Consider the following 14,723-nt stretch of genomic DNA (forward strand, 5'->3'; position numbering starts at 1 on the left):
TGGGGATGACCAGTGAAATATACCTGCTGGAGTGCGTGCTACAGGTGGGTGTTGCTATGGTGACCAGTGAGCTGAGACAAGGTGTGGCTTTAACTGGCAAAGACTTATAGATGACATGGAGCCAGTGGGTTTGGTGACGAATATGTAGTGAGGGCTAGCCAACGAGAGCGTACCTACACGTACGCTACGGTCACAAGACGCAGGCCTCCTAATTGTCCCTAGAATTTCTAAGCAAACGGCTGGAGGTAGGGCTTTCTCCTATAGAGCTCCATTTTTATGGAATGGTCTGCCTACCCATGTGAGAGACGCAGACTCAGTCTCAACCTTTAAGTCTTTACTGAAGACTTATCTCTTCAGTAGGTCCTATGATTAAGTATAGTCTGGCCCAGGAGTGTGAAGGTGAACGGAAAGGCTGGAGCAACGAACCGCCCTTGCTGTCTCTGCCTTGTCGGTTCCCCTCTTCCCACTGGGATTCTCTGCCTCTAACCCTTTTACAGGGGCTGAGTCACTGACTTACTGGTGTTCTTCCATGCCGTCCATGGGAGGGGTGCGTCACTTGAGTAGGTTGAGCCACTGACGTGGTCTTCCTGTCTGGGTTGGCGCCCCCCCTTGGGTTGTGCCGTGGCGGACATCTTTGTGGGCTATACTCTGCCTTGTCTTCGGACGGTAAGTTGGTGGTTGTAGATATCCCTCTAGTGGTGTGGGGGCTGTGCTTTGGCAAAGTGGGTGGGGTTATATCCTGCCTGTTTGGCCCTGTCCGGGGGTATCATCGGATGGGGCCACAGTGTCTTCTGATCCCTCCTGTCTCAGCCTCCAGTATTTATGCTGCAGTAGTTTATGTGTCGGGGGGCTAGGGTCAGTCTGTTACATCTGGAGTATTCTCTTGTCTTATCCGGTGTCCTGTGTGAATGTAAATATGCTCTCTCTAATTCTCTCTTTCTCTCTTTCTTTCTTTCTTTCTCTCGGACGACCTGAGCCCTAGGACCATGCCTCAGGACTACCTGGCATGATGACTCCTTGCTGTCCCCAGTCCACCTGGCCATGCTGCTGCTCCAGTTTCAACTGTTCTGCCTGCGGCTACGGAACCCTGACCTGTTCACCGGACGTGCTTGTTGCACCCTCAACAATTACTATGATTATTATTATTTGACCATGCTGGTCATTTACGAACATTTTAACATCTTGACCATGTTCTGTTATAATATCCACCCGGCACAGCCAGAAGAGGACTGGCCACCCCTCATAGCCTGGTTCCTCTCTAGGTTTCTTCCTAGGTTTTTGGCCTTTCTCAGGAGTTTTTCCTAGGGAGTTTTTCCCAGCCACCGTGCTTCTTTCACATGCATTGCTTGCTGTTTGGGGTTTTAGGCTGGGTTTCTGTACAGCACTTTGAGATTTCAGCTGATGTACGAAGGGCTATATAAATAAATTTGATTTGATTTGATTTGATATTGTAGATTATATTGTAGATTATATTATAGATTATATTATAGATTATATTATAGATTATATTGTAGATTATATTATAGATTATATTGTAGATTATATTATAGATCAATTTTATAGATTATATTGTAGATTATATTATAGATCAACTTTATAGATTATATTATATTATAGATCATATTATAGATTATATTGTAGATTATATTATAGATGATATTATAGATCATATTATAGATTATATTGTAGATTATATTATAGATCAACTTTATAAATTATATTGTAGATCATATTATAGATTATATTATAGATTATATTGTAGATTATATTATCGATTATATTATAGATTGACTTCGACGGAATACGGCATACAATATGGAAAATGTTTATGTTTATGTAAGTACAGTTGCGTGCAAATATATTGTCACAATTGTCCTTTTCATAAATACATTCCTATTTCTTCAATAAAATATGTTTAAAAAACATATTTGGCCGCAACTGTAGTTACATAAATATTTTCCATATTGTGTGCAGTGCAGTATTCTGTGGGAGTCGATCTATCTATAATATAATCTATAATATAATCTATAAAGTCGATCTATAATATAATCTATAATATAATCTATAAAGTCGATCTATAATATAATCTATAATATAATCTATAAAATCCAATTATAATATCATTTACAATATAATTTATAATATAATCTATAAAGTCGATCTATAATATAATCTATAATATAATCTATAAAGTCGATCTATAATATAATCTATAATATAATGTCAAATAAAATCTATAAATGGATAACAAAGGAGATACAGCACTACTCTCTTAGAAAAAAAGAGTTCCAAAAGGGTTCTTCAGCTGTCCCCCATAGGAGAATCCTTTTTGGTTCCAGTGAGAACCCTTTTTGGTTCCAGGAAGAACCCTTTTTGGTTCCAAGGAGAACCCTTTTTGGTTCTGTGGAAAGGGTCCTACATGGAACCCAAAAGGGTTCTCCCTGGGACCAAAAAGTGTTCTTTAAAAGGTTTTCCTATGGGGACAGACGAATAACCCTTTTTTTCTGTGTAGGGAAACAAGGACCATAATGGGAGGTTCCCAAACGGCATCATATTCCCTGCTGACCATAGTCCTATTGGCCTCATCAACAGTAGTACACTATTTAGGGAATGGGGTGCCATTTGGGATGCGCTTCATCTCTTTAGCATTACACAATACATCTGACTCACACACAGATGCCTCACAATGAGCAGAGAGTAGGTGTGTCAGGGATTTTAAATCCAGCATCATGACATATGCTTTTACTTTAGTTGATTTTGAATTCCAATGTACTCTGAGCTCCCAGGTAAAATAAGGAATACAAAATATATTTTTCAAAGAGCAATTCATTACAATGTAATTACCCGTAGTGCTCATTGTAAATATAATCCAGTGTGATGCTTCAATCAAGAGAGGAAGGTCTAATAAATGACAGTATGTTTTTTCACTACAGCCCCATTTTGAGAATATGTGAGACACGAATCAAGAGGCTGCAGATGACGTGGCATTTCTGCTATCAACGTTCAAATAGGCTACAAGCACTAATATGCGCGCATAGGGCAGGCTCGTTCACGCTTGCGAGCGCCATGCCCCCGCGCTCGTACACACGTACACACACACACACACACACACACACGGCGAAGGGGGAGTGTCATTATTGACCCAATGGTTTTACTGGCTCTGGTGGGAGGCTACTCGCTCTGAAAGGAGAGATGCGAGGAGGAGAGGAGGTCAAGGCGGAAAAAAAGAGGAAACCGGTGGATGTCCGTGAAATAGTAAGTAAATGAATGCAAGCGCAAGACTATTGTTATTGCTTTTTATATCAGATGAACACATGAAAGGGTAGCTGATTATTAGCCATTCACGTTCATATTTATTTTTATTTTTCTTCAGTCGCATCGGTCTGATTTCCTATTGGAACGTCATTGATTTATTGTGATGTTATTATGGCCCACAACGACATAGATGTGGTGCTCTGTGTTATCGCACTGTTATTACAGGCGTGTGCCAATACATCGCTAATGCATACAGAATTTCGATACATTGGTAAAAAAATATATTACAAAATATGGCATTTCAATTGGTTATGATGTCAGTGTGATTTCAAAATCCCCAACAGGAATTTTCATTTTGCACAAAAAACGTCCAAAAACACGCCAAATATTAGACATGGAAACAATCAATTAAAGATGACAGACACCCTACTTTCTGTGTCCTATAGACTTGAGTCATTTCCTTTAAATCATAAAACAGCAGCTAATAACACAACAAGATGCAACTTTCTTATGCATAACAAATGACAGTTGACATGCTTTCTCCATCCTTTCCCTAGGCAAAACCCCTCAGGCTCCCCGATTAGACTGATATGTCATTGGACCAATGGGGTGTTGATAATGCAGGCGCAGAGGTTGGCCAGGTGAGATGTAAGACCCGCCCACTGTGTGTCCTACTTCACCTGCAGAGGAACAGGAATCTGTAGAGAAAAAAAAAAGCCCCCAACAATTCTGCTGAAGCAAATCAACTGAAGTGATTTAAAGAAAATGGCAGAAAATCTAATGGGTACTGGTAGTGAATGCCACTACAAACCACCTCAACCTTCCCCTTGAGAGAGGATTGGACCTCCTGCTGATTCCTTGACGTCTGGCGGATTCTTTTCTTAGATCTCATGTATTTGGTACATTGCAATCAACCCCAGGCGCCTTGCTGGGCCACCAACCCATTCGACCAAGAGGACATCCAGATCTCCTGCTGGCCCACCAACCCATTCGACCAAGAGGACATCCAGGTCTCCTGCTGGGCCACCAACCCATTCGACCAAGAGGACATCCAGGTCTCCTGCTGACTCACCAACCCATTAGACCAAAGGTTCAGAGGGCAACATCAGGGTTAGCTTAGGGCTACAACATCAGGGCTTACAAGTCTCAGTAAGGGCTATCTCTTCAAGAGAAGTGGGATTCCTAATCACATCTAAAACCTAGTTCCGCATCTCTGATCCCTCCCTTCTCTGCCCCTCACTGAGAGGAGGTACCTGTCTGTCTCTGTCTGAGAGGACCCAAGAGCCAGAGTCCCACCGTTTGGGTCTCTCCCTCGTTTTTCTCTGTCTGAGAAGAACCTGGTCTGATCCCTCCCTTCTCTGCCCCCGGAGGTACCTGTCTGTCTCTGTCTGAGAGGACCCAAGAGCCAGAGTCCCACCGTTTGGGTCTCTCCCTCCTTTTTCTCTGTCTGAGAAGAACCTGGTCTGATCCCTCCCTTCTCTGCCCCCGGAGGTACCTGTCTGTCTCTGTCTGAGAGGACCAAGAGCCAGAGTCCCACCGTTTGGGTCTCTCCCTCCTTTTTCTCTGTCTGAGAAGAACCTGGTCTGATCCCTCCCTTCTCTGCCCCCGGAGGTACCTGTCTGTCTCTGTCTGAGAGGACCCAAGAGCCAGAGTCCCACCGTTTGGGTCTCTCCCTCCTTTTTCTCTGTCTGAGAAGAACCTGGTCTCATCCCTCCCTCCCTGCTAAGTAGGGGGAAGTATAGGAGGCACCATGGGGTGTGGTGGCAGCAGGACTGATGTTCTGGAGCCCAGGTACCTGGAGAGCTGGACCAAGGAGACAGAGTCTACCTGGCTGACCAGTACAGACACAGACATCCCACTCTCCTCCATACAGAGTATGGATATCCCTTCTGAGAACTCATCTGAAAGCTTAGTCTCTGAGAAAACCATCACACCTGGTAAGAGAACCTACCTGGTTCGGCTTTAGGCTGCATCTGAAATGCCATTCTATTTGCTATATAGATCTCTAGTCCAAAGTATTGCACTATGTACAGTACACGTGTCAAACTCATTCCACAGAGGGCCGAGTGTCTGCAGGTTTTCACTCCTCGCTTAAGGTCACTGATTAGTAAGGAACTCCCCTCACCTGGTTGTCTAGGTCACTGATTATTAAGGAACTCCCCTCACCTGGTTGTCTAGGTCACTGATTATTAAGGATCTTCTCTCACCTGGTTGTCTAGGTCACTGATTATTAAGGAACTCCCCTCACCTGGTTGTCTAGGTCACTGATTATTAAGGAACTCGCCTCACCTGTTTGTCTAGGTCACTGATTATTAAGGAACTCCCCTCACCTGGTTGTCTAGGTCACTGATTATTAAGGAACTCCCCTCACCTGGTTGTCTAGGTCACTGATTATTAAGGATCTTCTCTCACCTGGTTGTCTAGGTCACTGATTATTAAGGAACTCCCCTCACCTGGTTGTCTAGGTCACTGATTAGTAAGGAACTTCTCTCACCTGGTTGTCTAGGTCACTGATTATTAAGGAACTCCCCTCACCTGGTTGTCTAGGTCACTGATTATTAAGGAACTCCCCTCACCTGGTTGTCTAGGTCACTGATTAGTAAGGAACTTCTCTCACCTGGTTGTCTAGGTCACTGATTATTAAGGATCTTCTCTCACCTGGTTGTCTAGGTCACTGATTATTAAGGAACTCCCCTCACCTGGTTGTCTAGGTCACTGATTATTAAGGAACTTCTCTCACCTGGTTGTCTAGGTCACTGATTATTAAGGATCTTCTCTCACCTGGTTGTCTAGGTCACTGATTATTAAGGAACTCCCCTCACCTGGTTGTCTAGGTCACTGATTATTAAGGAACTTCTCTCACCTGGTTGTCTAGGTCACTGATTATTAAGGAACTCCCCTCACCTGGTTGTCTAGGTCACTGATTATTAAGGATCTCCCCTCACCTGGTTGTCTAGGTCACTGATTATTAAGGATCTTCTCTCACCTGGTTGTCTAGGTCACTGATTATTAAGGAACTTCTCTCACCTGGTTGTCTAGGTCACTGATTATTAAGGATCTTCTCTCACCTGGTTGTCTAGGTCACTGATTATTAAGGAACTCCCCTCACCTGGTTGTCTAGGTCACTGATTATTAAGGATCTTCTCTCACCTGGTTGTCTAGGTCACTGATTATTAAGGAACTCCCCTCACCTGGTTGTCTAGGTCACTGATTATTAAGGAACTTCTCTCACCTGGTTGTCTAGGTCACTGATTATTAAGGAACTCCCCTCACCTGGTTGTCTAGGTCACTGATTATTAAGGAACTCCCCTCACCTGGTTGTCTAGGTCACTGATTAGTAAGGAACTTCTCTCACCTGGTTGTCTAGGTCACTGATTATTAAGGATCTTCTCTCACCTGGTTGTCTAGGTCACTGATTATTAAGGAACTCCCCTCACCTGGTTGTCTAGGTCACTGATTATTAAGGATCTTCTCTCACCTGGTTGTCTAGGTCACTGATTATTAAGGATCTTCTCTCACCTGGTTGTCTAGGTCACTGATTATTAAGGATCTCCCCTCACCTGGTTGTCTAGGTCACTGATTATTAAGGAACTCCCCTCACTTGGTTGTCTAGGTCACTGATTATTAAGGAACTCCCCTCACCTGGTTGTCTAGGTCACTGATTATTAAGGAACTCCCCTCACCTGGTTGTCTAGGTCACTGATTATTAAAGAACTCCCCTCACCTGGTTGTCTAGGTCACTAATTAGTAAGGAACTCCCCTCACCTGGTTGTCTAGGTCACTAATTAGTAAGGAACTCCCCTCACCTGGTTGTCTAGGTCACTGATTATTAAGGATCTTCTCTCACCTGGTTGTCTAGGTCACTGATTATTAAGGAACTCCCCTCACCTGGTTGTCTAGGTCACTGATTATTAAGGAACTCCCCTCACCTGGTTGTCTAGGTCACTGATTATTAAGGAAATCCCCTCACCTGGTTGTCTTGGTCACTGATTATTAAGGAACTCCCCTCACCTGGTTGTCTAGGTCACTGATTATTAAGGAAATCCCCTCACCTGGTTGTCTAGGTCACTGATTATTAAAGAACTCCCCTCACCTGGTTGTCTAGGTCACTGATTATTAAGGAACTTCTCTCACCTGGTTGTCTAGGTCACTGATTATTAAGGAACTCCCCTCACCTGGTTGTCTAGGTCACTGATTATTAAGGAAATCCCCTCACCTGGTTGTCTAGGTCACTGATTATTAAGGAAATCCCCTCACCTGGTTGTCTAGGTCACTGATTATTAAGGAAATCCCCTCACCTGGTTGTCTAGGTCACTGATTATTAAGGAAATCCCCTCACCTGGTTGTCTAGGTCACTGATTATTAAATAACTCCCCTCACCTGGTTGTCTAGGTCTTAATTGAAAGGAAGAACCAGCAGACACTAGGCCCTCTGTGGAATGAGTTTGAAGCCAGCAAAGGTTGAAAACATTGCCAAAAGGCATGCAGTTGCCATGGAAATAGTAAGTATTTTAGTGGTCACTAAGGGAGATCCATTATCATGTGTAACAAGAAAACAATGTTTAGGCTGCATGACTCATTCACTTAGTGCAGATGTGACTAACCCATGCATCGAGCACTGGTGTTTCAACTAGCTCTCACAGTCTCACGTCAGAATTAGACGTTCATCCATGTTTCTCAAACGTCAAATTTAGAAGTTGTTCTAAACGTCAAATTTAGAAGTTGTTCTAAATGTCAAATTTCAAAGTCTTTAAGGTTAAGTTTAGGAAATTAAATACGAAAATCTTAAGGTTAGGCATTAACTCCGAATGGTTAAGGTAAGTGTTAAGGTTTGGGATAAACTTAAAACAAAAATGCAAAAAAACTACTTTCTCTTTCTGAACATGCAACCTTTAGCAACAGAGGCAGATGCTTATGCCCATCTGCCATCCCTAGCAAAACTGAAACCTACTTGAAGGTAACAGCGCTCCCTGTTGCCTCTAGTGGCCGGTTTCCACATCGTCTCCCGACGTCCTCAGACATGGATGGACGTCGAATACTGACTTGTAATCACAGGTGACCTGGCTGGGTATTTGTTGAAAATGACTTTTTTCTCAACAACAACAAAAATGTACGCTGCCCCTTTGTATCGCTCGTTTCACATAGTCAGTGGTGAATCTGTTTGCCAGTCTGTCATAAAGAGATACAACGCTGACATGAACGATACAGTAGCCTATGCTTGTGATGGATTCCTACTTACAAACACCAGAGAAAAACATTGAATCCACGGAGTAAAAAAGTGTTTTGTTGATGCATTATCCATGTCTCTGAGTCTTAAGCAAATCTAGACCTTGGAGCTAGTTGTATTCATTTATTTAACTAGGCAAGTCAGTTAAGAAGAAATTCTTATTTTCAATGGCAGCCAACACCGGCCACACCCAGATAACACTGGGCCAATCGATGGTTGAATAAGCTGTATTAAACTAGTTGGAATAAGCTGTATTATATATTTTTTTATTAACCTTTATTTAACTAGGCAAGTCAGTTAAGAACAAATTCTTATTTACAATGACAGCCAACACCGGCCACACCGGGCCAATTGTGCACCACCCTGTGGGACTCCCAATCACAGCCAGTTGTGATATAGCCTGGATTTGAACCAGGGTGTCTGTAGTGACGCCCCTAGCACTGAGAACTGGGAACATTAAAGGTGTTTTTCTTCTAGATGCAGATTCCTTTGAAGACGGCTTGCCTGCCCCAGCCCAGGCCTATCTGCAGGTGTGCTCTGACATGTCTGAAGCAGGACTGAACAATGTAAAGCCGAGTGCCCACCCTGCAATACTGCCCTCCCACCACCAGGCGCTTCAGCCCTCACCTGTCACAGTACAGAGAAGGAGCGTCCTACGCACTGAGGAAATAGTAAGTCAAGCGACTCTATCCACTGAGGGAATAGTAAGTCAACTCTATCCACTGAGGGAATAGTAAATCAACTCTATCCACTGAGGGAATAGTAAGTCAAGCGACTCTATCACTGAGGGAATAGTAAGTCAACTCTATCACTGAGGGAATAGTAAGTCAACTCTATCACTGAGGGAATAGTAAATCAACTCTATCACTGAGGGAATAGTAAATCAACTCTATCACTGAGGGAATAGTAAGTCAACTCTATCACTGAGGGAATAGTAAGTCAACTCTATCACTGAGGAAATAGTAAGTCAACTCTATCCACTGAGGGAATAGTAAATCAACTCTATCACTGAGGGAATAGTAAGTCAACTCTATCACTGAGGGAATAGTAAGTCAACTCTATCCACTGAGGGAATAGTAAGTCATCTATCACTGAGGGAATAGTAAATCAACTCTATCACTGAGGGAATAGGAAGTCAACTCTATCACTGAGGGAATAGTAAGTCAACTCTATCACTGAGGGAATAGTAAGTCAACTATCACTGAGGGAATAGTAAGTCAACTATCACTGAGGGAATAGTAAATCAACTATTTCACTGAGGGAATAGGAAGTCAACTCTATCACTGAGGGAATAGTAAGTCAACTATCACTGAGGGAATAGTAAATCAACTCTATCCACTGAGGGAATAGTAAATCAACTCTATCCACTGAGGGAATAGTAAATCAACTATCACTGAGGGAATAGTAAGTCAACTCTATTCACTGAGGGAATAGTAAGTCAAATCTATCCATTAACCACGATTCTCTCTCATCTCCTTCTCAAAATGGGAACCAGTAAGAGCATTGGAGGAGAAGGTCCTTGTTCTAATACACTCTTAAGTTGAGGAGGTCGAGGATGAGATTCATTGACTAAATACTTTTTAGATTTACCCACAATGTAATAAAGCATTCTTGTTTCGGTAACACTTCAAGTGTACCTACATAGTCACTTTATAACACATTCATAACCTGTACATACCACATCCGTAAGCAATATATTCCATAACATTTGTCAACAACCGCAAATGTATATTTTTGAATTCATGGTTTGCTTATCTAAAGTGTTTTTTTCTTATAATGGTGACTAACCATTCTCTCTTTAGTAACAATTGAAGAGTACCAACATAACACATCACATTCATACTACATAGGGTACCAGTCAAAAGTTTTGGACACGCTTACTAGTTTCTACATTGTAGAATAATAGTGAAGACCTCATAACTATGAAATAACACATATGGAATCATGTAGTAACCCAAAAAAAGTGTTAAAGTGCTGAGCACTTGTTGGCTGCTTTTCCTTTACTCTGCGGTCCAACTCATCCCAAACCATCTCAATTGGGTTGAGGTCGGGTGATTGTGGAGGACAGGTCATCTGATGCATCATTCCTTCACTCTCCTTCTTGGTCAAATAGTCCTTACACAGTCTGGAGGTGTGTTTTGGATCATTGTCCTGTTGAAAAACAAATGATAATCCCACTAAGTGCAAACCAGATGGGATGGCATATTGCTGCAGAATTCTGTGGTAGCCATGCTGGTTAAGTGTGCCTTGAATTCTAAATAAATCACAGACAGTGTCACCAGCAAAGCACCCCCACACAATCACACCTCCTCCTCCATGCTTCATGGTGGCAACCACACATGCGGTGATAATCCGTTCACCTACTCTGCCTCTCACAAAGACACGGCAGTTGGAACCAAAAATCGCAAATTTGGACTCATCAGACCAAAGGACAGTTGATGTTGAGATGTGTCTGTTACTTGAACTCTGTGAAGCATTTATTTCAGATGCAATCTGAGGTGCAGGTAACTCTAATGAACTTATCCTCTGCAGCAGAGGTAACTCTGGGTCTTGCTTTCCTGTGGCGGTCCTCAGAGCCAGTTTCATCATAGCGCTTGATGGTTTTTGCGACTGCACTTGAACAAACGTTCAATGTAATGATGGACTGTCATTTCGCTTTGCTTATTTGAGCTGTTCTTGCCATATTATGGACTTGGTCTTTTACCAAATAGGGCTATCTTATGTATACCAACTCTACTTTGTCACAACACAACTGATTGGCTCAAGCACATTAAAAATGAAATAAATTCCACAAATGAACTTTTAACAAGGCACACCTGTTAATTGAAATGCATTCCAGGTGACTACCTCATGAAGCTGGTTGAGAGTGTGCAAAGCTGCCGTCAAGGCAAAGGGTGGCCACTTTGAAGAATATATAAAATATATATTGATTTGTTTAACACTTTTTTGGTTACTACATGATTCCATATGTGTTATTTCATAGTTTTGACGTCTTCATTACTATTGTACAATGTAGAAAATAGTAAAAAAATATAGAAAATCCGTTAAAAGAGTTGGTGTTTCCAAACTTTTGACTGGTAATGTATACACCACATATATACCACATTCATAAAGAGTTACACTTGTTCCCCCCCACAGACTAAATGGCAAGACAACAGGATGTCCACTAAGCAGGTAACCATCACAGTGACACAGAGCATCAGACACGTGGACAAGAGTGGAAAGATTAAGGAGAAGTCCCTCACCACCTTCGAGGTCATGAAGCCTATGGAGGGCCTGAAGGACGTGGCTGAAGGACGTAGTAGGAACATTAGGGAATAACACTGTGATACACTGAGGTCTGAGGGGTAACAGAGGACAAAGCTAATGACAGAGTGTGGTTTGGAAAGTCAATGGCAGAAAGTGGTTTGGAAAGTCAATGACAAGAGTGTGGTTTGGAAAGACAATGAACGCTGTGAGAAAGACTGTATCGCTGAATGGACTTTACTTTGAGGTGGAGAGAGACAATGATACCAAAATGTTGTTTGATGTTCATGAGGATGAAAAAGATAATGATTTGATTATAGAGATAGAGGGTTTGAATCTGTGGCACAAATTGATCCGCTATCTTGCCTGGGACCAGACCTGATAAGCGAGATACCTCTACGGACATGACACCAAATGCTGTTAGGATGAGAAAGTTTGTGACTTTGTCTAACGAAGATTAATGCTTTTATAAGCTGGGCTTGGGACCAAGATGTAAAAAAAAAAAGCATAAGTACAACTTTGACCTGGTATGAACTGAACTGCACTGTAGCGGCTGAATGATCGGCCATTTTGAAGACGTAACATAAACTAATGTTCCTAAATAGGAAACATGTCTTGAAGTAGCTAGTTTTGTAATGTACTGTATATGTTTAGTATTTCTATGGGCAACTCGTTGGGCAGTGTTTGTTTGGTCTTGATGGATGAAAAAACGTTTTTAGATTACGATGTTTACAAGAAGGTACGTCTTCTAATGAATAGGCACTTTTTTGTGAACAAAACTTTATGAACTAGCTAGTGACTTTACAAACGAATGACTTGATGTACTAGTGACTTTATAAACTAGTGACTTAAATGGCTTGTTTAAGAGGTCACACCACTGTATATCTAGTATGAACTCTACATGAAGAGAGCTTGATTCAATCAGAGAGACAATTTAGTTTCAAATGGATTGACTTATGAAGTGTGATTATTTAAATCCTTCTTCTACTGCAGGAATGCCGCCACCCCCCCCCCCCCCACACACACACACACACACTTTTGAAGGCCCTCAGATAAATTCCCTCCCCCCAAAGTGAAATAATGAATCAGTTTCCCATCCCTGATCTATTGGATGCTTACAGTAGCATCAGCAGATTCTCAATGAAATTCTCCGAAAGTTTTAGACGGAAACACTGTGTAGAATCTTCATATAATTTATACATTCTAATTCAATTGAAACAATTCATTTGTTATCAATGGCTTAGGATTTACTTGGTTTTAAACAATACGCAATGAATCTGATTGGTTAGAGATAAGTTTTAAACAAAACACAATGAATCTGATTGGTTAGAGATAAGTTTTAAACAAAACACAGTGAGTCTGATTGGTTAGAAATAAGTTTTAAACAAAACACAATGAATCTGATTGGTTAGAGATAAGTTTAAACAAAACACAATGAATCTGAATGGTTACAGATACGTTTAAACAAAACACAATGAATCTGATTGGCAAATAAGAAAAAAACGGTTAAAGATGAGACTTATATTCAATATTGATTGGTTGGAATATTGGTGAGTGTACCACAACAGGCTTGACTAAGCAGTATTTCAGTGGTGTTTTACTAAATTACATATTGCCTCAGTGTGATTATCTTGGTACCTATTTGTACTTTTTAACGTAACAGCTTGTAAGTACACTTTGTCAGGTCATTTTGGCTTAACGCTTTGGTTCAAGTTTATGAATATGGACAGTATACATTTGTACTGAGTACTGACAATAAATCAACATATAGGGACTTCTTTGTAGTTTCGTTTCCTTTTTTAAGTCACTTCCTAGAATTCTTGAAATGTTTATACCATCTGCAGATCATTTTGGTTGGAATATTGTCTACTGGTTGATTGTCCACTGGTTGATTGTCCACTGGTTGATTGTCCACTGGTTGATTGACCACTGGTTGATTGACCACTGGTTGATTGTGTACTGGAATATTGTCCACTGGTTGATTGTGTACTGGAATATTGTCCACTGGTTGATTGTCCACTGGTTGATTGTCCACTGGAATATTGTCCACTGGTTGATTGTCCACTGGTTGATTGTCCACTGGTTGATTGTCTACTGGTTGATTGTCCACTGGAATATTGTCCACTGGTTGATTGTCCACTGGTTGATTGTCCACTGGAATATTGTCCACTGGTTGATTGTCCACTGGTTGATTGTCCACTGGTTGATTGTCTACTGGTTGATTGTCCACTGGAATATTGTCCACTGGTTGATTGTCCACTGGTTGATTGTCCACTGGAATATTGTCCACTGGTTGATTGTCCACTGGTTGATTGTCCACTGGAATATTGTCCACTGGTTGATTGTCCACTGGTTGATTGTCCACTGGAATATTGTCCACTGGTTGATTGTCTACTGGAATATTGTCCACTGGTTGATTGTCCACTGGTTGATTGTCCACCAACATATAAACGTTTATCTAGTCTAGATAGATAATCATGGTGGATTGTGTATAAATGATTAGTAAACCTTAGGGTCTGTTTGTGTGTGACTACCTGACTGACTACCTGACTAACTGACTGACTAACTGACTACCTGACTGACTAACTGACTAACTGACTGACTACCTGGCTTGACTGACTACCTGACTGACTAACTGACTACCTAACTGACTGACTGACTAACTAACTACCTGACGAACTGACTGACTGACTACCTGACTGACTAACTGACTGCCTGACTGACTACCTGGCTTTACTGACTACCTGACTGACTAACTGACTACCTAACTGACTACCTGACTGACTAACTGACTACCTGACTGACTAACTGACTAACTGACTGACTAACTGACTAACTGACTGACTAACTGACTACCTGACTGACTAACTGACTGCCTGACTGACTACCTGGCTTGACTGACTACCTGACTGACTAACTGACTGCCTGACTGACTAACTGACTACCTGACTGACTACCTGACCAACTGACTACCTGACTGACTAACTGACTGACTG

At 41.8% G+C, this 14,723-nt stretch overlaps 1 protein-coding gene across 1 annotated transcript; it reads left to right on the forward strand.

Annotated features, from left to right (window-relative positions):
- The first annotated feature begins 3,143 nt into the window (after positions 1-3,143).
- baalcb (BAALC binder of MAP3K1 and KLF4 b) lies at positions 3,144-13,501 on the forward strand. The gene is made up of 4 exons (XM_029734403.1): positions 3,144-3,255; positions 3,813-5,192; positions 8,959-9,152; positions 11,620-13,501. The coding sequence occupies exons 2-4, from the start codon at positions 5,006-5,008 to the stop codon at positions 11,800-11,802; spliced, it is 564 nt and encodes a 187-aa protein (XP_029590263.1). The 5' UTR covers positions 3,144-3,255; positions 3,813-5,005; the 3' UTR covers positions 11,803-13,501.
- The last annotated feature ends 1,222 nt before the right edge of the window (positions 13,502-14,723 follow it).

Source organism: Salmo trutta, chromosome 35, assembly GCF_901001165.1.
Source record: "Salmo trutta chromosome 35, fSalTru1.1, whole genome shotgun sequence".
Classification (NCBI taxonomy): Eukaryota; Metazoa; Chordata; class Actinopteri; order Salmoniformes; family Salmonidae; genus Salmo; species Salmo trutta.